At 32.5% G+C, this 20,042-nt stretch overlaps 2 protein-coding genes and 1 long non-coding RNA gene across 4 annotated transcripts in view; 1 reads left to right on the plus strand and 2 right to left on the minus strand.

Annotated features, from left to right (window-relative positions):
• Positions 1 to 2,771: 2,771 nt before the first annotated feature.
• IntS14 (integrator complex subunit 14) lies at positions 2,772 to 18,642 on the minus strand. 2 transcript variants are annotated; one of them, XM_080162172.1, is made up of 18 exons: positions 18,253 to 18,642; positions 17,737 to 17,848; positions 17,170 to 17,262; positions 11,198 to 11,281; positions 10,758 to 10,870; positions 8,682 to 8,737; positions 8,107 to 8,166; positions 7,315 to 7,391; positions 6,554 to 6,628; positions 6,360 to 6,443; positions 5,840 to 5,926; positions 5,499 to 5,552; positions 4,483 to 4,618; positions 4,194 to 4,269; positions 3,914 to 3,983; positions 3,646 to 3,734; positions 3,445 to 3,553; positions 2,772 to 2,853 (listed from the first exon to the last, which is right to left on the minus strand). In XM_080162172.1, the coding sequence occupies exons 1-18, from the start codon at positions 18,294 to 18,296 to the stop codon at positions 2,773 to 2,775; spliced, it is 1,500 nt and encodes a 499-aa protein (XP_080018298.1). In that variant the 5' UTR covers positions 18,297 to 18,642; the 3' UTR covers position 2,772. The 2 variants fall into 2 exon arrangements, with proteins under 2 accessions (XP_080018298.1, XP_080018297.1); XM_080162171.1 differs by having other exon boundaries at positions 8,107 to 8,169; positions 18,253 to 18,641.
• On the plus strand, positions 9,633 to 10,153 carry LOC145320381 (uncharacterized). Its single transcript, XR_013880179.1, has 2 exons — positions 9,633 to 9,759; positions 10,005 to 10,153. It is a non-coding gene; the product is annotated as an uncharacterized LOC145320381 (long non-coding RNA).
• A 219-nt stretch (positions 18,643 to 18,861) lies between the features above and the next one.
• The window catches only part of gny (ALG6 alpha-1,3-glucosyltransferase garnysstan), a 29,262-nt gene continuing 28,081 nt past the window's right edge, over positions 18,862 to 20,042 (minus strand). Inside the window, exon 18 of the mRNA XM_080162641.1 lies at positions 18,862 to 19,216. Within this exon, the coding sequence (XP_080018767.1) occupies positions 19,081 to 19,216 (136 nt within the window). The 3' untranslated portion in view covers positions 18,862 to 19,080. The remainder of the gene's footprint in view (positions 19,217 to 20,042) is intronic.

Consider the following 20,042-nt stretch of genomic DNA (forward strand, 5'->3'; position numbering starts at 1 on the left):
TTTACATTTTTATTTTATTCAGTACAAAATATGAATTTTGGGCAAAATTACCTACCATATACAGGGTGGGCCACATAAATCTGGACTTTTTTCAAACGGCCATAGCACCAAAACTACTTGACCAATCAGGACGTTTGACCACACTATAAAAAGCTTAGGTAATTACCTTTTGGCCCATAAAAATTTTTGGAGGATGGAGGATGTGTACTCCGTGCTGGCAGTGCTTATGTTCAACATGGCAGATTCGAAATGAGCGCTAGTTTACCCTAGATTATCAATATGGGCCCACTAAATCTGATCTCAGCCCATCTGTAGCTGAGATAGACTTATAAAACTTGCTGGATACTGTTAGATACTTAATGAAGGCACTAGAAAAAAACTAAAGCTCTCTATCACATCTGGTTTGTCCGTAGTACTCCGGCAAAGTGAAACGTGGCAGATTTTAAGGTGTCAAAAATGTCAATAATCTTGAAAATTTCTTGGTTCTCGACTACATGGGCCCATTTGGAACCTTAAAAATCGTATTAGACTATGTGTTGCGATAATAACAATAGCTTAATCTTCATGCCATTTCCAAAAAGGTATAAAACGTTGTTCTAGCTTAACTGTGGCCAAAATAAGAGCCGCCGTGTCGAATGGTAGCTTGAAAGATGGGTATATTTGGATCCTGCGGTTACTCACGTCCCTAAGGAGATGTGGCCTCCCAGCAGCCCTGATCTTCATACAATTGACTTATTGGCCTGGAGCGCCATTAAAGCACGAACTAATAGACGCGCCTATACCATAAAGACCTCTCTCATTGCCACTATCAAGGAGAACTTCGCCCTCTTGGACAGGGACATGGTGACCAGGATCGGGGGCCGGTTTAGGGGGCGGGTAAAGGCGGTGATTGAGGCTAGCGGCAATTTTATTGAATAATCTAATAGTCATATACCTAGTTTACTTCCCAGTTTTTAAAATTCAATAAAATCTTTAAAATTGACGATTTTATGTTCATTTGTTTAAAAATAAGAAAAAGTCCGGATTTATCTGGCCCACCCTGTATATTAGTCGTATTAACCACTCAATATATTAGCTAAATCAAAGGAAATAAACTCATTAGGTAATCATTTTTCATTACTCATTTAAGAAGATATATTAGATTAATTACAGGCATTAACTAACTAAAACAAAGTTCCAAATCCTAAATAGCTATATAATAATTCACAAATTAATGTTTCGTTATAACAGGTGGAAGCACAATGTTAGAATTAAAAGATTGATATCGAAATTAAATCATAATTCATAACACATGAGGATTCATTTTAATACAGTTAAGAAGATAACCAATATGTTCATATTTTTAACATTGAAACGAGATGTAACGATAATAAGTAGTATTTTATTAGCAAAGAATTGGACCTTCAAATAATACCTATATATGTCTATTGAAAGCTGTATAAGAACTTGCCAAGTTTGAAATTAATAGTACTATATACTAACATTCTCTAGACAAAAGCTATACAGTTTAGGACGGACAGACCGACCATTAAAAGTAGATAACCTTTGCAATAACAGCTTAACCTGGCTGTCAAATTAATTAATTTTGCGTTTGACAATTATAAGATCATAAATTAAAATTTCACATCCGTAATTGAAAGATAACAATTTTATTAATAAAACACGACAGAAAATCACTGAAATTTAAATTAATAAAATACATTTTTGAGGTAATAAGATAGTTTTTACATAAATTACGTACAAATAACGTAAATAAATATATTTCATTTATATACTAAAATAGACAGAAAAATTTCTCCCTTTTGCTCCAACTCTACTAGGCTGTGGGGAAATTTTGTGCCGACTCCCTGCCAGGGCGGCCAACTTTCTTAGTACCTTTTCCCCAATATAATTTGTCGAGGGCATTCAGAATTTACTTAATACAAAAGAACCTCAGTTATATACATTTTCTTGGTCTAAAATTATTGATATAGTCTAAATAGACACAAAGAACACCTTAGAAGTAAAATTTAAAAATTTCTAAGGGCATCTTTTTGAAATATTGAACTTGAGGGAGAATTTTTCAACACTTGGCATCCCCATTATCCTAGGATATAGACAGGGCTTGTACTAAACTATAAGACATAAAACTAGTTTTCATTCATTTTTATTAATTGCATACACAAAATTCATGATACAAAATACTAAAAAAAAAATTACAAAAATACAAGGAAAAAATAAATATTTCTAAAAAGCACAGTTTTTAATAATATTTAACTTTTTTAATTGTTAATGAATATTATGTTATATTCAAAGTTTATTTTTACTAAAAGCCAGAAACTATACTTTCTCAAATGTAAGACGACCTCACCATTGCTAATACAGAAGGGAATAAATTAAAATGGATTTGCATAAATATTCATAATCCAATTTGCATTTATTACAAACAATGTCAGGCAACGTTTAGGACAGAGAGGGAGGAGATAATGGCTATTAAATAAAGAAATCTACAACACTTTCTTTTCCCACTAATTGAATTGCAGAATTTCATGCAAATAAATTCGGTTTCATATTTTTTTTATACTTGTCATCATATAAACATTTTTTCTCGTATTCATTCGAATCCGGTGGTTAGGAACCGGTTCTCATTCATACGAAAAAACTATGTCTAGCATCGTATTATAACCAGCTTTCTACGAATATAAAAATGTACAATCATAAGATTAAAACCAGTTTTTTAGCCCCTATATCCGCGGAAAGCCGTTTATAATACGATGCGAGAAATAACTATCATTAAAATTTTCCAGCATTGAAGTTTGTAACTCTTGGTTGAATTGTATGATTCACGTCATAACAGTCTTGAGATCTTAACACCTAAAATTAATAATTCTTATCAAATTATTATACCGAAAGGTTCTTAACGAGTGCGGCACTACCAATAAAAAGTAACCCTTCTATCTTTCTTAAATTGATGCAGCTATATGGGATAGTGGACAAAATAATGCCATCTCCCGGTCATACGCCATCATGCGTCAGGTTGGAAGGGTGACGCAAATTTCAGATACCAGATTTCGCGTTTTGAAAAAAAGATATCTTAATATTAGGTATAGCGAATTAAATAATCTTGCAAGCATCGCTTTTATCTTAAAGAGAAAAATAGTAAATCAAATAGCGAAAACAGATATCTGAAATTTGCATCACCCTTTTAATATGACGCATGACCTCTTCGACCGCGAGACATGGCATTACTCGTTCCCCTATCGCTGAATGGAAGGCCCCTTCCTTGTAATTTCAGATGAGATTCAGGGAAAGGTAAAAAGCAGATTATTCTATCTTACATAAAATTTAGATATTACTCAGTAATAAATATCAAAATTTAAGTGACCAGGAGTCGGACGGACGTATGTAAATTTTCTAGAATAGAGTAGCTACGCTAATAAAAAAAACTAAATACATTAATATTACCTTTGCTACATAAGTAAGTTGAATGGCACAGTCGGGACTTACATTTGGGGGTAACAGGTTACATTCTCTCTCACATATCTGTGCTACACCCTCCAATAATTCATAAAACCTAGTAGTACAAATTAAATAAGAAACATTTTTTTTCCAAGATTTTTTATGAACAAAATTACATAAATGTAAACAATCATAAAATAAACTCACCCAAGACACACTGCCGCCCTTTTTAGCCTATTAAGCTCTTTGTAGAATTGTGGAGTTTTATCTGGCAACTTTCTAGCATGGCGCAACACCTATTAAATAAAATAAAACATTAAGACTGATACAACTTTTATTTATAAATCAACCTATCACATTGAGAAAAAAAGTTTATCTACTTTTTTAAGTACAAGGATTCAATTTCAGCCTTTAATACTAATCCTTTACTTATCCTATAATATTGAACCCTGAGCAAAGTGGGATTTTAATTTACCTTTTGTATATCAGTTTGGATTCCAGATTGCTTGATCCAAACCACAGGACTGCTACTGTAGCTTGGTTTCCTAAAAAAATAACATAGTTTGGTAGAATACTTTCAAAATTAATAATCATAATAAAATGCAATACCTATTACCTAAGCGCTAATACAATTAAGACCATTAAATCTTACAATCTTAAGAAATTTGAAATAAAAGTGTTTTATAGACGAGATTCAGAGGATATTGCTAATCATATTTTCACCAAAATGATGATAATAACACTAAAATATTCACCTGTCTGATTTAACAGGGAACGGCGAATTAAGAGTTTCATTGAGATCTGTTAGTGGGCCAAGTCTGTTCAAACTTCCTAAATAATTTTTCTTAATTTTTACAAACTATTGAATAAATTTTTTATTGTGAAATTATGATTTTGGTAGCTTGAACATTTGTAAATAATGGAATAATGATTGATTAGTTTACCATTGAACGCAAAATTTACTAAAAAACTCATTATGAATAAAACTTAACTGTGCTACAGAGCATAAACTGGTAAAAGCAGAAGCTGGGTAAAAGCTCTTACCTAACCAGGGAACCATTTCAGTTCCAGGTTCAAAAATGGAGAGGATGAGAGAAGATTTCTTCTTGTTATCACTCCATGGATAAATAAATCCATACCAATCCTCTCCAACTTCTACCAGAGCACACATATTCTCTACCTGGACAAAAACAACAACATAGTCTCTGAACTATACCATAAACTTAAGTAGATGGATGTAAGTATGTGTGTTTGGTAATACTTTAGGAATCACTAAACCAAAAACTCTTCAATGGTCAATGTCATATGCAAGTTTTATGCTATAAAATATTATTATGACTAGTGATGGGAATCCGGATCCGGAATCCGAATCCGGAATCCGGAATCCGCCTAATTTTCGGCCAATTTTGGAATCCGAATCCGGATCCGGAATCCGTTTTTTATAGCGGATTCCGGATTCAAAATTGGTAGGCTAAAATTACCGTCTTTTTTCTTACAACTCCCTCTGTTTGAAGGCAAAGATCAAAAAAAAAATTCTACATAACTTTTAATAGTTACTAATGTGATGAAAATGTTTTAGTTATGCTGGAAGTCAACACTTTAAGCAAATCAAGGCTTCAACCAAGTAACATAGTGATAAATTAACGAAAAAAGCTATCCCTCTGTGACGGACGGCCCTTTAAAATACTGCTAGAATCCGGAATCCGAATCCGGAATCCGCCAAAAATAAGAATCCGGAATCCGCAAGAATCCGTCACTTTTTTTGACGGATTCCTTCAGAATCCGGAATCCGAATCCGGCCCAAAAATTCGACGGATTCCCATCCCTAATTATAACAGTTACCTATTCAGTGAAACTAGTCTAAGTGTAAAAATAGCACTAATCTCCTTCCCCTTCAAAATTATTTTCTATCTTTAAAATTCTTAAAATAAAAAAAAATTAATAGTGAAGTTAAGCAAACAGGGCATTGCTTCTGAAATACAAAACATAGTTTCCCAAGTCTCCCTAATTTAATATACAAACATTTTACTTGCAATGCTAAACATGTTTAATTCTTTTACCTTGAGTCCTCCATGAAGAAACAGACAGGAATTTGGCGTTCTAGCATCTTCCTCCTAATAAATGTTTGCAATAAATAAAAAAAAAACCTTCGAAAACCGATTACTATCAGGTGGATAAGAACAGGTTCTCAGCCACACTGAAAAATCATACATCGTATCGTTTTAAATCAAGTTTTCTACGAATATAAAAATGTATAATCATAAGATTAAGACTAGTTTTGTTAGCCCTTGACTTCGGCATCTCTGGACAAGCAAATCTGGTTTTAATCTTATAATAATATTTTTTTTATATTTGCGGAAAGCTGTTTATAATACGATGCAATGCGATAAATAACTATTACCTTATTTTCTCTGCCATTAGAAGCTGGCAGAATAAGATGTCTGGAGTGAACTGGTGGACTCGAAACATCTGCTTGAGATATAAACCCCTTAATTTGAAAATATTGTTTGTAAATAAAGAAATTTTAGTAAAGGATGGTTTTATTAATATATATGTTCAAATTCATGGAATACTATCCCAACCCCAAGTAAATTGAAAGGCCAGATGATGGAGAACCAATGTAATGATCAATACATTATGATTTTTATGTAACCTTACATCTTAGGGAAAAAAGATTAAAAACAAAAATAAACAAGTAAATATTCTTCCACTGACAACTTTAAAAGATTCAGATAAAATGAAATATCTGAAGAAAATGTCATATATGGTACCTAGTTTATTTAGTTGCTTTGATTATGATTTGTTTTGCCTTGAAATTCAATAAAAGATGTTTTACACCCCTAACTTTTAAATTATTATTGTTGTGTATTTTATGGGCCTCATATTAATTTCATAGTAAAGTCAATCCTTAAAAATGTTACCTTTACAGAAAATGTATTAGACAGCTCTCTGTTGACCATTTCAAAATCAGCAGCTCTGCTGTAGGCTTTTGGTGGAGGACACACCTTAAAAATATTTTATTTCAAAACACATTTTCTACTACCTAGTAGTTTTTAGTTTCATATTCATAAATCATAAATTGAAATTGTTTTTATCCAATGAAAATTAATTGTACCTGAATTTTACAGTTCATTTTGTCCCCAACTAGAAGATCACCAACCCATTGATTGAAATGCAGATTACTAATGTCCTAAAACAAGAAAAAATTATAATTGATGAATCCATAATATACCTTCTCTTAAGATCCTCATAAATAGTATGTCTAAAATTTGATGCTTTATTGGAAGATTGTATAAAACTTTTGGATCTACTGCAGTACACGGTAAAATATTGCTGGTAACGAATATTGCCAAAAATCTATGAATTTTAAAGGCTGCTAGCAGCCAAACGGCTGAACGTACAGAGCATACCCGCACACTATTTTTAGCGGTATAAGAAGGCCTATAAATAATCTGGAATAGCCAAGATCCAATGATGCACAGGGAAAGCTTCACTGAAGAAAAAACGCGTAAAATAGGCCTTTTTCGCGCATTTCTCTGCACTGCGAGATAATTATGCATTGTTAATTTATGGCTATTCCAGATTATTTGTAGGCCTTCTTATGCCAGTTAAAACAGTGTGCGGGCATTATCTGTACGTTCAGCCGTTTGGCAGCTAGCAGCCTTTAAAACTCATAGATTTTTGGCAATATTCGTTACCAGCAATATTTTACCATGAACTGCAGTAGATCCAAACTTTTAAATATTCATAGAAAGTATAATGGTTTTAAAATCTAATAAATCAAGGGCCACTTTTTTTACCTCAACAAAGCCCTTTTACTACGTTTTATTCGTCGCACTAAAAGAAAAAAATTATTTTTAAAAATAAAAATCTTACCATAAACATGTTTTCAGTTGCCTCAAGACTTAAAGGTCCATCTATTTTGTGAAAGGATGTCTGCTTGTCATTCAGACCTAAACAATTTTAATTAAACAAAGACAACAGCAATGGATATATTATTACTTGGATCTTACACAAGATTTTCATGTTCTTTTAATAAAGTGAAACTTACAGCTGGCCTTATAAACGATTCCCTACTTCCACCCTCTCTCCTCCTACTGGATAAACAAACACTGACCAATAAATGTGTTCCATGTTAGCAACCTAAATTGACGACAATTTTCCCCTGTCATAATATCCATTACATTACAGCAGAATTGTGTATAAGTAGCTCATCAATGAATACAGTAACAGTAAAATATAGAAGTCTTACAGTGACGAAAAATTCATATATAATAAAGTATAGAAAAGCTGCTCTATTTAAGATGCTAAAGAGTGAATGGTTTAAGTGAATAGTACTTGAAATTTGTAAAAATAATTGCATATGAAAATTTAAAAAAAGGTAAGGAATAGTTATTTCTCGCATCGTATTATAAACGGCTTTCTTTCCGCGGATGTAGAATGTACAATTATAAGATTAAAACTAGTTTTTTTTAGCCCCGAGGTGCCGAAGGCACCGACTAAAAAAACTGGTTTTAATCTTATGATTGTACATTTTTATATTCGTAGAAAGCTGGATACAATTCGGCGCTAGACATAGTTTTTTCGTATGGACGAGAACCGGTTCCTATCCACCGGATTCAAATGAATACGAGAAAAATCTTTAAATTTAGAAAGCAAATAACTAACCTAATTTAGAGAAAAGATTCTTGTAAGCATCTTCAATCTTGCCCATACTTTCAGGATTATCTTCTAAAACAAATAATGTTAAAAGAACTGAGAAATGAAATGAAACAAGTAAAAAAATATAATATTTACAGAAAAAAAACACATTTCCCTTTAGACAAAAAAAACCACTAGGCATGTTATTGTTTGTATCATAAAGAGAATGTTAACAAAAATTTCAAATTTATACTCTAAAACTATATGAATTAAGTCCCCAAGGGCATAAGAATGATGAGAAAGCATTGAATCGGTGGAAGCACTGGACAATAGATGTTTTTTAAATTACTTATTACAACTTATTATTAGATACAAATAATTTTAGGCAGGTACTTTTCATGATGCTTTCATCCTGAGCTGGATCTTTAGTTGATTTCAATGGTGCGCCAAATCGGGGTGAGCCAACTTTCCACTAATGAAAGCACAGCATTTTACGAAATGCCGCGCTGTGATTGGCTGAAATTCGGCGCACCCCGATTTGGCGCACTATTGAAATGATTTAAAGATTCAGCTCTGGACAAAAATTGAAATAAACCTAGTACCTGAGTCAGGATTGATACAGGCTACAGAAATATTAACTGGTATTGACAAGGGTAACCTAAAATATAGTATAAGTAAAATAATGCTCATCGAATAATCAAAGATTTAAGATATAAATTAAAATCATTAGAGTAATATAAGTGGCCAGAAATTAAAAGAGACTATGTACGAACGAGAGCAAGTGATTTTAAGCACCATCCACTAGTAATGTAAGGCATTTTTTTGTTTCATATATGCTTGGTGTCTTTTATATAAGCCTAAAAAATATTTTTTTTAAAGTTAAAGTCTACCATAGTCTTGACAAAAAATTAATAAAATGTAGGTATGTATAATATGTTAAGATTATAACGATGTATATAATACTTGCCAAAAGGGTGATAAATTGTGAACAGTTTGATAAATACACTTTTGCATTTTACATTATGTGATGATGTTTTGCCGTTTTTTTATTTTGCATAATTGAACTTGCCAAACTTTTCGTTAATAATCGCTTAACATTACAAAGTGTTTTTTCATATGAAACCTTGGTGGAAATTATTTTTTCATTCATATAAATATACTAAACAAAAACCTAGGTAGTATATTACCCCCCCCCCAAAAAAAAAAAATCACTGCTGGAAGGTGCTTAATATCACTTGCTCTCGTTCGTACATAGTCACCTTTTAAAAAGCGAAGCTTTTCTATAATTAGGGTCGGTCCATCCGTCCGTCCGTGTTTTAGAGAATTTTGTGATGAATTGAATTCTATTTTTTTATTGCATACTAGCCTATATCTATTTTGTCTAATGTCTAATTTTTATTAAAAAATCGTTTTTTTCACTAAAATAATCAGAAAAACGTGTATGTTACAAGAAAAGTAAAATTAAATTTTTAAGTATCTTAAAGCATTTTTGTACTCAAACTGGTTTTTCGTCATTAAAGGGTTATAAAAAGAGGTAAAAAACAAACAAGAAGTCAGTAAGATTCTGTACTCCTCCAGAGAAGGCCTATTGAGATAATTGTTAGTGATGGCATATAAATTTGGCAATGATCCTCAGTGGACTAAGTATTTACATCAAAACCCTGATTTTTCAACAAATTGGTAAGTTTTTTCTTTTATAAATTCTTATACATTTTTCTAAAGAGTTTTTTTTTTATTTCATTGATTTTTTTGAGTTTCTAGTTTGTTTAATATTTCTTAAGTGTTCTATAAACCCTATACAATACAAGTCTAAGAAAATATTAAAATCAAAATAGGTAGTTATTAGTTAAAAGCTATCAGTAAAAAAAAATCAATCTAATGTTATTGAATCTATGAAGGTGTTTTAAAAGAGTGTATTTTTTTAGTTCAACACTGTTGACAGAGATAAATCAGAGAATTTCCTTATTACCTACCAATACCTACCTCAATCTACTTATATTTTGATATATTTCTTAAATATTTTGTTTAAATCTGTTTAACTAATGTTAATTGTCAATAAATTAATTCTTTAGAAGATATTGTTTTATTTTGTTTAAATTCATGTATATGTTCAAAGGTGATAACATCGGCTAATTAGGGTTTTTATCCAAAACAGTCCGTACGTAACGGATAGCTCATTTCGTTAACTTAGGCATGTTAGAATTGTCCTATCGATTTAAAACTTTGCATGATGATTCCTTTAGGAGTAAGGTACGAGTTAGAAAGCAAAGCAACTAATCGTTACCAGAAAATTCGTACGTCCATTGTAAACATGTTGATTTTAATTTTTTTAACATCAAATTTTTATGTGATAAAATTATCCGATTGGACTGATTTTTGTACATTGTTTTAAGCGAATCATCTCTAAAATCAAGTTCTAAAATGTAAGTATGCCCTTAAACAATATCCTGTATTTAAGCAGTTTTTCATCAGATTTACTTACAATTTTGTTTCGTTTGACTTTTATACATTTATATTCTGATTATTCAGTTTCGCACTATACAAGTGTTTGTCCTAACGATTCAGAGCTTCGCTTTTAAGGATGTTGTCATCCTTGTTAAAGTTTGAATCGAATAATAATAAATCCTCTAAATATTCTTGAATAAAATTGAAAGATAGGACACAAGAGCAAAGTTTACCTTAATTCTGTTGGGCTGTTATAAGCCAGATTGTGTAGACTATAGGCTCCATAACCAAGTCCTCCATCAGTTACTATCAACAAGGTCATTGGGATTCCACTTCCCCATTCCTCCTAATATTATATCACACATAGGGCAATTGATGGTATCGTCTATTTCAATCAAAACATCTATCAGACGCGTTTACGATAATAGTTATTTATCGTTTCTTTTTATAGACAGCTTTCCGCGGAAATTAAAATGAAAAAAACTATAAGATTAAAACAAGTTTTGCTAGCCCAGAGTGGCCTAAATACTGGTATTAATCTTTTATTTTATTTCACTATTCGTAGAAAATTGTCTACAATAAGATAAGACACATGATTTATCAGCACGACTGAGAACAATTTCTAATCCAGCGGATATTAATCGGTTTTAAAGCCATACTGGAGAGTTCTTACCTGCACCAAACCAAGAAATCCTTTGATGCCAACTTCAAGACTAGACTTGTCCAAACAGCTGATTGATAACAGCTTTGATCTCAACTAAGGGGGGGGGAAGTTTTGCCACTTTCGCGTAATCCGTGATTATTAGGCTAGGTATTGATGTGAGACTATAGGTTATTTGGGATAAAAGTTTACTTTTGGGTAGTACTTCACGTATATTTAATCATTTTTTGGATATTTCTCCAGGTTCAGGTGCTGCAGGCTGGAAGGTGGTTTCTGGACAGGTAAAAAAAATTTATAATTTTTGTTTGAAGAGTTAGAGATCAAATTATTAAACAAAATATGCATCTTTATGGATATTATTGAAATACCAGAAGAAAAAATTAAAATCGGCCTCCAGGTTCAAGTGCTGCAGGCCTCCAGGTCCACTCTGGACAGGTAAAAAAACAAGTTTTTTATTTGAAGAGTTAGAGGTCAACTTATAAAACAGAATATGCATATTTTTTAATATTATTGACATATTTGAAGAAAAAATTAAAATCGGCCTCCAGGTTCAGGTGCTGCAGGCCTCCAGGTCCACTCTGGACAGGTAAAAAAAACAAGTTTTTTTTATTTGAAGAGTTAGAGGTCAACTTATTAAACAGAATATGCATCTTTATGGAGATTATTGAAATATCGGAAGAAAAAATTAAAATCGGCCTCCAGGTTCAAGTGCTGCAGGCCTCCAGGTCCACTCTGGACAGGTAAAAAAACAAGTTTTTTATTTGAAGAGTTAGAGGTCAACTTATAAAACAGAATATGCATATTTTTTTATATTATTGACATATTTGAAGAAAAAATTAAAATCGGCCTCCAGGTTCAGGTGCTGCAGGCCTCCAGGTCCACTCTCGACAGGTAAAAAAACAATTTTTTTTTATTTGAAGAGTTAGAGGTCAACTTATTAAACAGAATATGCATATTTTTTTATGTTATTGACATATTTAAAGAAAAAATTAAAATCGGCCTCCAGGTTTAGGTGCTGCAGGCCTCCAGGTCCACTCTGGATAGGTAAAAAAAACAAGTTTTTTATTTGAAGAGTTAGAGGTCAACTTATAAAACAGAATATGCATCATTTTTGATATTATTGACATATAAGAAGAAAAAATTAAAATCGACCTCCAGGTTCAGGTGCTGCAGGCCTCCAGGTCCACTCTGGACAGGTAAAAAAAAAATTTTTTATTTGAAGAGTTAGAGGTCAACTTATAAACAGGGAGTAAGGGAGGGGACAATGGGCAGTTAATTCAATTTTATAGTTGTGACCCTTAAAGGTTGAAAACCCAGATATTTCCAGATAAAACAAGTATTTGCAATATAGCAACCTTTAGTGGAAATTTTTGAATTGTTTTTAATTCGAAATGCACCATCCTTAAACTGATGCTTTACTTCAAGCCTTTGATTCTAGAGATCAAAACCCTTGTTTACAATTCATTTCCATAATTGTTATTATTTAAACTTCGGAAAATTAAGGAAACAGACCATTTTACTTTTACAACTTCTTTTACCCAAATTTTTTTATTGTATTTATTAAAAAGCGTAGACATGAAAAAGCCTTTAAATAAATATATAACAAAACTTACTAAAACAATTACCTTCCTACAGAACTTTTAACTCAAGTTATTTCATTTAACGAAATAAAAATGAGATACCTTGCGTCAAAATTCCATACTACATAAATAAAATAGTTGAGAACATAAGTACATCTTAATTTTAAAGATCTTAAGGTTTAAGTAACATATCTTAGGATAACTGGTAGCTGCGCACCTAGCATCCAGGACAGAAAAATAAAATAACACCATCTTGAGATTTTAATGATAAACAAACCTTGAACAACTCAGGACTTCGTGAATTTTCCCTAAAATTTTGAAATTAATCGGATCATTAATTACAGAAATATTAAGCTAAAGACAAAAAACTTTTGCCTTTACATTAAATCAATAAGAAACATCTAACATGTCTAAAGTAACGAAAAGAGCCAACCGTTACGGACGTACAAATGTGCGGGACCTAATTATAGGAAGGCTTTGCTCATAATAACTAATAATCTTAATGTAATTTCTTTCTACAACGAACTAATCGGAATGAATTAACATTAAACAAGAATTAGATATAAAAATGTAATGATTCAATTTACAAAATAATTTTCAAAATCAAAATATTCTGTCTGCTTGTTAATGTTTATCTTTTTGTTGACGCGCTAGTTTGCCGCGAGATTATGCATGATTTTGCGTGACGTCATTCATAATTGGTCCCCAAGATTGGTTAGAAACTGCTAAATTCTTGCATGTTCCCTTTAAGCCAGTCCCCAAAGTCTAAGACTCCTAAAAATTGAATATTGGATCCATTGTCCCCTCCCTTACTCCCTGACTTATAAAACAGAATATGCATATTTTTTTATATTATGGACTTATTTGAAGAAAAAATTTAAATCGGCTTCCAGGTTCAGGTGCTGCAGGCCTCCAGGTCAATTCAGGACGGGTAAAAAAATAAAAAAATCTATTTGAAGAGTTAGAGGTCAACTTATAAAACAGAATATGCATTTTTTTGTTATTATTGATATATTTGAAGAAAAAATTAAAATTGGCCTCCAGGTTCACGTGCTGCAGGCCTCCAAGTGCACTCTGGGCAGGTAAAACAATCAAATTTTTTATTTGAAGAGTTAGAGGTCAGTTTTTAAAACAACATTAGCATCTTTTTAGATGTTACATGTATATTTGAAGAAAAAAATAAAATTGGCGTCCAGGTTCAGGTGCTGCAGGCTTCCAGGTGAACTTTAGAGACTATTTTCAGGTATATTTCCTATTTATTTGATTTCCCCCCTACTTTTTTTTCTATTCTATATTTATTTAAACCTGGTAGTTATCATATTCATTGAAACTTTTTGATGGATCCCAGTGACCGCTGTTGGCCATTGGCCAGGTAAATATCCAGGTAATTTTTGAATTTAGAGGAAAGGTATGTATTTAAAAAATGGTTAAAATAAGATAATATAGTAAAATTAATCATTTAAGGCTTCAAAATGTGTGTCTAGACAGGCTCCAGGTCCTTTAATTTCACTATATTATTATATTTTAAGTTTTAAACTTATTCTATTTCGAAATCTTTCTTCTAAATTCCAAAATAACCATTTGAGATATTCACCTGGCCGGCAACAACCAGCGTTCACCAGGATCCAGGTAAAAGTGTCACTGTCCATATAAAAAAAGTAAAAATGTATGATACCTACCTACCATGTTTTAAAACAGGAAAAAAAAGCAAAAATACCTGTAAATGAAAGCCTGCAGCACCTAAACTTGAAGGCCGATTTTAATTTTATCTTCAAGTATATTTATTATATCCAAAACAATGCATATTTTGTTTTATAAGTTGACCTGTAACTTTCCAGATAAAAAGACTTAATTTATACCTGTCCAGAGTGGACCTGGAGGCCTGCAGGATCTGAACATGGAGTCCGATTTTAATTTTTTCTTCAAATATGTCAATATAATAAAAGAAGCATATTCTGTTTTATAAGTTGACCTCTAACTCTTCAAATAAATTTATTTTTTATTTTTTACCTTTATAGAGTGGACCTAGAGGCCTACAGCACCTGAACCTTTAGGCCGATTTTAATTTTTTCTTCAAATATGTCAATAACATCAAAAAAGATGCATATTCTGTTTTTTAAGTTGTCCTCTAACTCTTTAAATAAAAATTTTTATTTTTTACATGTCCAGAGTGGACCTAAAGGTCTGCAGCACCTGAACCTGGAGACCGATTTTAATTTTTTCTTCAAATATGTCAATAACATCAAAAAAGATGCATATTCTGTTTTGTAAGTTGTCCTCTAACTCTTCAAATAAAAAAATTGATTTTTTACCTGTCCAGAGTGGACCTGGAGGCCTGCAGCACCTGAACCTGGAGGCCGATTTTAATTTTTTCTTCAAATATGTCAATAACATCAAAAAAGATGCATATTCTGTTTTGTAAGTTGTCCTCTAACTCTTCAAATAAAAAAATTGATTTTTTACCTGTCTAGAGTGGACCTGGAGGCCAGCAGCACCTGAACCTGGAGGCCGATTTTAATGTTTTCTTCAAATATGTCAATAATATAAAAAAATATGCATATTCTGTTTAATAAGTTGACCTCTAACTCTTCAAATAAAAACTTGTTTTTTTACCTGTCCAGAGTGGAACTGGATGCCTGCAGCACCTGAACCTGGAGGCCGATTTTAATTTTTTCTTCAAAAATGTCAATAATATTAAAAAATATGCATATTCTGTTTTATAAGTTGACCTCTAACTCTTTAAATAAAAAACTTGTTTTTTTACCTGTCCAGAGTGGACCTGGAGGCCTGCAGCACTTGGACCTGGAGGCCGATTTCAATTTTTTCTTCAAAACTGTCAATAATATAAAAAAAGATGCATATTCTGTTTTATAAGTTGACCTCTAACTCTTCAAATAAAAAATTTGATTTTTACCTGTCCAGAGTTGACCTGGAGGCCTGCAGCACCTGAACCTGGAGGCCGATTTTAATTTTTTCTTCTTATATGTCAATAATATCCATAAAGATGCATATTTTGTTAATAATTTGATCTCTAACTCTTCAAACAAAAATTTTAAATTTTTTTTATCTGTCCAGAAACCACCTTCCAGCCTGCAGCACCTGAACCTGGAGACCTATCCAAAAAATGATTAAATATACGTGAAGTACTATCCAAAAGTAAACTTTTATCCCAAATAACCTATAGTCTCACATCAATACCTAGCCTAATAATCACGGATTACGCGAAAGTGGCAAAACTTCCCCCCCCCCTTAAAATTCTTGTTACTAACAATAAAGTTATCTTTAATTTGACAAATATAAGAAAGGGGTAGTTGCAAGAAGTGCATTTTAACCGAAATTTAGTGAACTGAATATTGTTTTCAGTTCAATAGTTTAAACTACATCTATAGGACATATACTTGAAAGAATTTCAATTTCTACCAGGTAGCTTTAAAAATATCAAGACTTAAAAATCATATTTTTTGGATGAATGAAACCTAAATGACTGTTCTATTTTCACAAAAACAGCATAATGATTATTTTGGTGGTGCCTAATTGATTGTTATTTATTGTGATACAAAAATAAAAGGATTCTTGTAACTTATGCTTGCAATCAAACTTTTTAAATACACTTCATGCAACTATCCCTTTAGAGATAAGATTAGAGTAAAACACTAGAGGGAGAAAGGGTTAAATAACTGTATCTCCCCATCGCAATCGTCTTGTGCAACCTTCCTATTGGGTCATTGAAAATCAACCAATGGTATCGCTTATATTAACACAGCTAAGAAGCAGAAAATTATTTAGAAGCAGGCGAAAGAGTTCTTTGAAAAATGAAAGGAGGGAGTTGTCTGTATATACATCTATACTATAGATCTGCTGAGTTAAGGACAAATAAAGCTTTATTTTCTTTGATATTGTCCTTCTTATAATAGATAAGACAATGAACGGAAAATTAATATACATCACCTATGAAAAACAAAAACTGACCCATCTGTAGATTTAAAAGTTTTAACATTGCTACTTTAAACCAACAAACCAAGATCTAATAAAAGTTCGCAAAGAGTTTATGCTAACGCATAAGAAAGCGTGTTTATAAAACTTTGGGTACCAGTATAATTTATTTACAGTTGATTGTCCACACCCTGGTTAGAACTAAGGTTGGGCCGGATACTTTTTTGGCCGGATACCGGATATCCGACTGATTTCTAATGCCGGAAATCCGGTTCCGGCCGGATATCTGGCCAACGTTCGATATCCGGCAAATTACCGGATAACCGGATATTCGGCGTAAAAAATCAGCCGGATATCCTGTAACAGGATAGTTTAATTATCCGGTATCCGGTCGAATATTGAAAATGGCCAGATATCCGGCCGGATAACCGGCCAAACCGGATATCCGGCCCAACCCTTGTTAGAACTTACCATGTCCATATCTCTAGAGAAGGATGAGATAAGTTCACAGTGAGATGAAAACTGGAGCAGGGCTACTTGCTCAAGCTTGCAGTTGTTTTCAATCTAAATAAAAAACAAGATTACCTACTCTTTATGAAACCTAATGTCTTTTTTAAATGAAAAAAAAAGATGACTGTCCTTACGTGTTAGGACATGTTAGTAACATTCTTGTGTGTGACGGACACACACACACAAACAAAAGAAAAACGTTATGGAGACTATTGTTTTAAAAGTCCCGAGAGCCATACATGTGACAAGAGATCATTAAAAATAGAAATGGTGGAAGAAGTGAAAACTATAGGCCTTTTTCCCCCAAAAGGCATATTAATTAGGTCCATAAGTAGCGCAGCAATAACAAACTTAAACTTATAAAATATTTCTATTTAGAAAAGGAATATTCAAATGTGAAACATAAAAGTAAAAAATGAAAATAAATCACATTTCACATGGTAAGTCATTTCTGCCAAATGAACGAACAAACACAACTACTTACAATCTAGCTGCTCTATACAAAATTATTTTTAACTAAAATATTACTTGATCTAAGAGATGTTTGATTCCATGAGTAGCCAGGTGCCTGAGCTCTAGTTCTTCCCCACTACTTGAAAGTTCAATGGGTCGGGTTGGATCTGATTTTGGAATAGCAAGCCTAAAACAAAATATTATTGAATAAAAAATATTTCAAAATCAAGAACTTTAAAAGACGGCATTGTGGGCATGCATAATTATATTTTTTTAAAATTAATTAGGGGTGTTATCTGAAAAGACAATTTTCAAAACCTAATCTAAAACATAAAGGGCTTGATCTTTAAATCATTTTAGTGGTGAGCCAGATCGGAGTGAGCCAACTTTCCACCAATGAGAGCACAGCATTTTATGAAATTCCGCGCTGTGATTGGCTGAAATTCGGCTCACCCCGATCTGGCTCACCACTTAAATGATTTAAAGATCCAGCTCTGGTCCACCAAAAATAGCACTAGGATTTGGCATGGTCATAAATATTAATTATCTAACAACTTTAAGGGACATATTCACCCTTGTTTAAGAACTAACCTCGCCATTGACAGGCTGCAATCCAATAATATTGCTGTTGGCATCTTATTACATTTATAAATATCTGAAAACAAGTAACACACAAACTCAAAAATAACTAATTTTAAAACTAATTAAAAATAAATGCTTTGTGAATTAGAATAGTAAATAATTGCGTAGATAAGGGTCTCTTGTATTAAATAAATTAAACCTTTTTAGGTATATTTCAAACCTTTTTAGTACTCTATATTTTCTTTTACTAAACATCAGTGCATCAGTTTGTCTAACTTTCAATACTGTGCTATTTAAGGATAAATATGGCAAATTACAACTAGCTGCATTTTTTCTTTATTGTTTTTCTTTGTTAATGTTTCTTTAAATAGTGAAATATTTATAATTTAAACCTAGCTTTACTTTTTAAAAACTAGCGGCTTCGCCCCTAGCCTCTAGGGGCTTTGCCCCAAGAGGTTTAATCAATCCAATTTATCGTATTTTAGATTTAAAAGAAAGGTGGGGCAATTATTTTTTTGGGGGGGAAGGAGGGTAGTCGACCCCACTATTTTAATTTTAGTTTTAAAAAGAAAAAGAAAAATTTTTTTGGGGGAGGGATGTTTTTCATTTTTGGGGGGGTTGGGGGTGTCCCATCACAGGACCAGTAGATATAATCCCAGAAAAGTAGAGCTAAATCGGTTCAGCGATTACTGAGATCTTAAGCTTCAGACGGACAGACAGACAGACATAGTTCTACTTTGTATTATAGATATACCTAATGAAAATAAAATTCAAATAATTCCATTAGAAATAGTTATAAATAAATTGAAATAGAAAAATATAAGATACAGTATCACATTATGAGACCTTCTTCTTGAATGTAACTTTAGGTTTGTTGTCTGTAGAGAACTGTATTGTGTACAGAATTAGGAGGAAGATTAGAAAATGCGCGCAGCTGTACACACAGATCAGGGTTGGCCACAGGTAGGGGTACCTGAAATAAGGGGGGGGGGGGGTCACATCTGACACTTTTGCGTAAACAGGGAGCATAGGCTTTGTCTTAGAAGTGAAAGGATAGGTTAATTGGGAAAAAAGTTTAGTTTTGGGGTGTATTTTCCTTATATTTAAAAAAAAAATTGATGTGACTCCAGGTCCAGGTGCTGCAGGCTGGAAGGTCACTTATGGACAGGTATAAATGAAAAAAAAAATTGTTTGAAGAGTTAGAGATCAACTTATTAAACCAAATATGCATCTTTTGGGATGATATGAGCATATATGAAGACAAAGCCTATGCTCCCTGTTTACGCAAAAGTGTCAGATTTGACCCACCCCCTTAGTTTTATGCACGGACTGGATTCAGGAAGGGAACGGACATTGGGCTGACTATTACACTAATCCCAAAAGTTTAATAAATCGTTTTCTCGTATTCATTCGAATCCGGTGGATAGGAACCGGTTCTCATCCATACGAAAAAAACTATGTCTAGCGTCGTATTATATCCAGCTTTCTACGAATATAAAAATGTACAATCATAAGATAAAAACCAGTTTTTTAGCCCGTGCCTTCGGCACCTCGGGGCTAAAAGAAACTAGTTTTAATCTCATAATTGTACATTCTATATCCGCGGAAAGCCGTTTATAATACGATGCGTGAAATAACTATTCTCATTCGTTGGCTAAACAATTTTGAAGACTTCTAATGAATTTTGATTGGTTCATTAAGTTTGAGTGTCCAAATGCTTGAACCACATAATTGTAATCAACAGATTACATTGTCTTATCCCTTCCTATACATTTTAGTTCATAACAATTTAATTCTAG

The sequence above is a fragment of the Acartia tonsa genome, chromosome 5 (genome assembly GCF_053477335.1).
Source record: "Acartia tonsa isolate MP-2025a chromosome 5, ASM5347733v1, whole genome shotgun sequence".
In the NCBI taxonomy this organism is placed as follows: Eukaryota; Metazoa; Arthropoda; class Copepoda; order Calanoida; family Acartiidae; genus Acartia; species Acartia tonsa.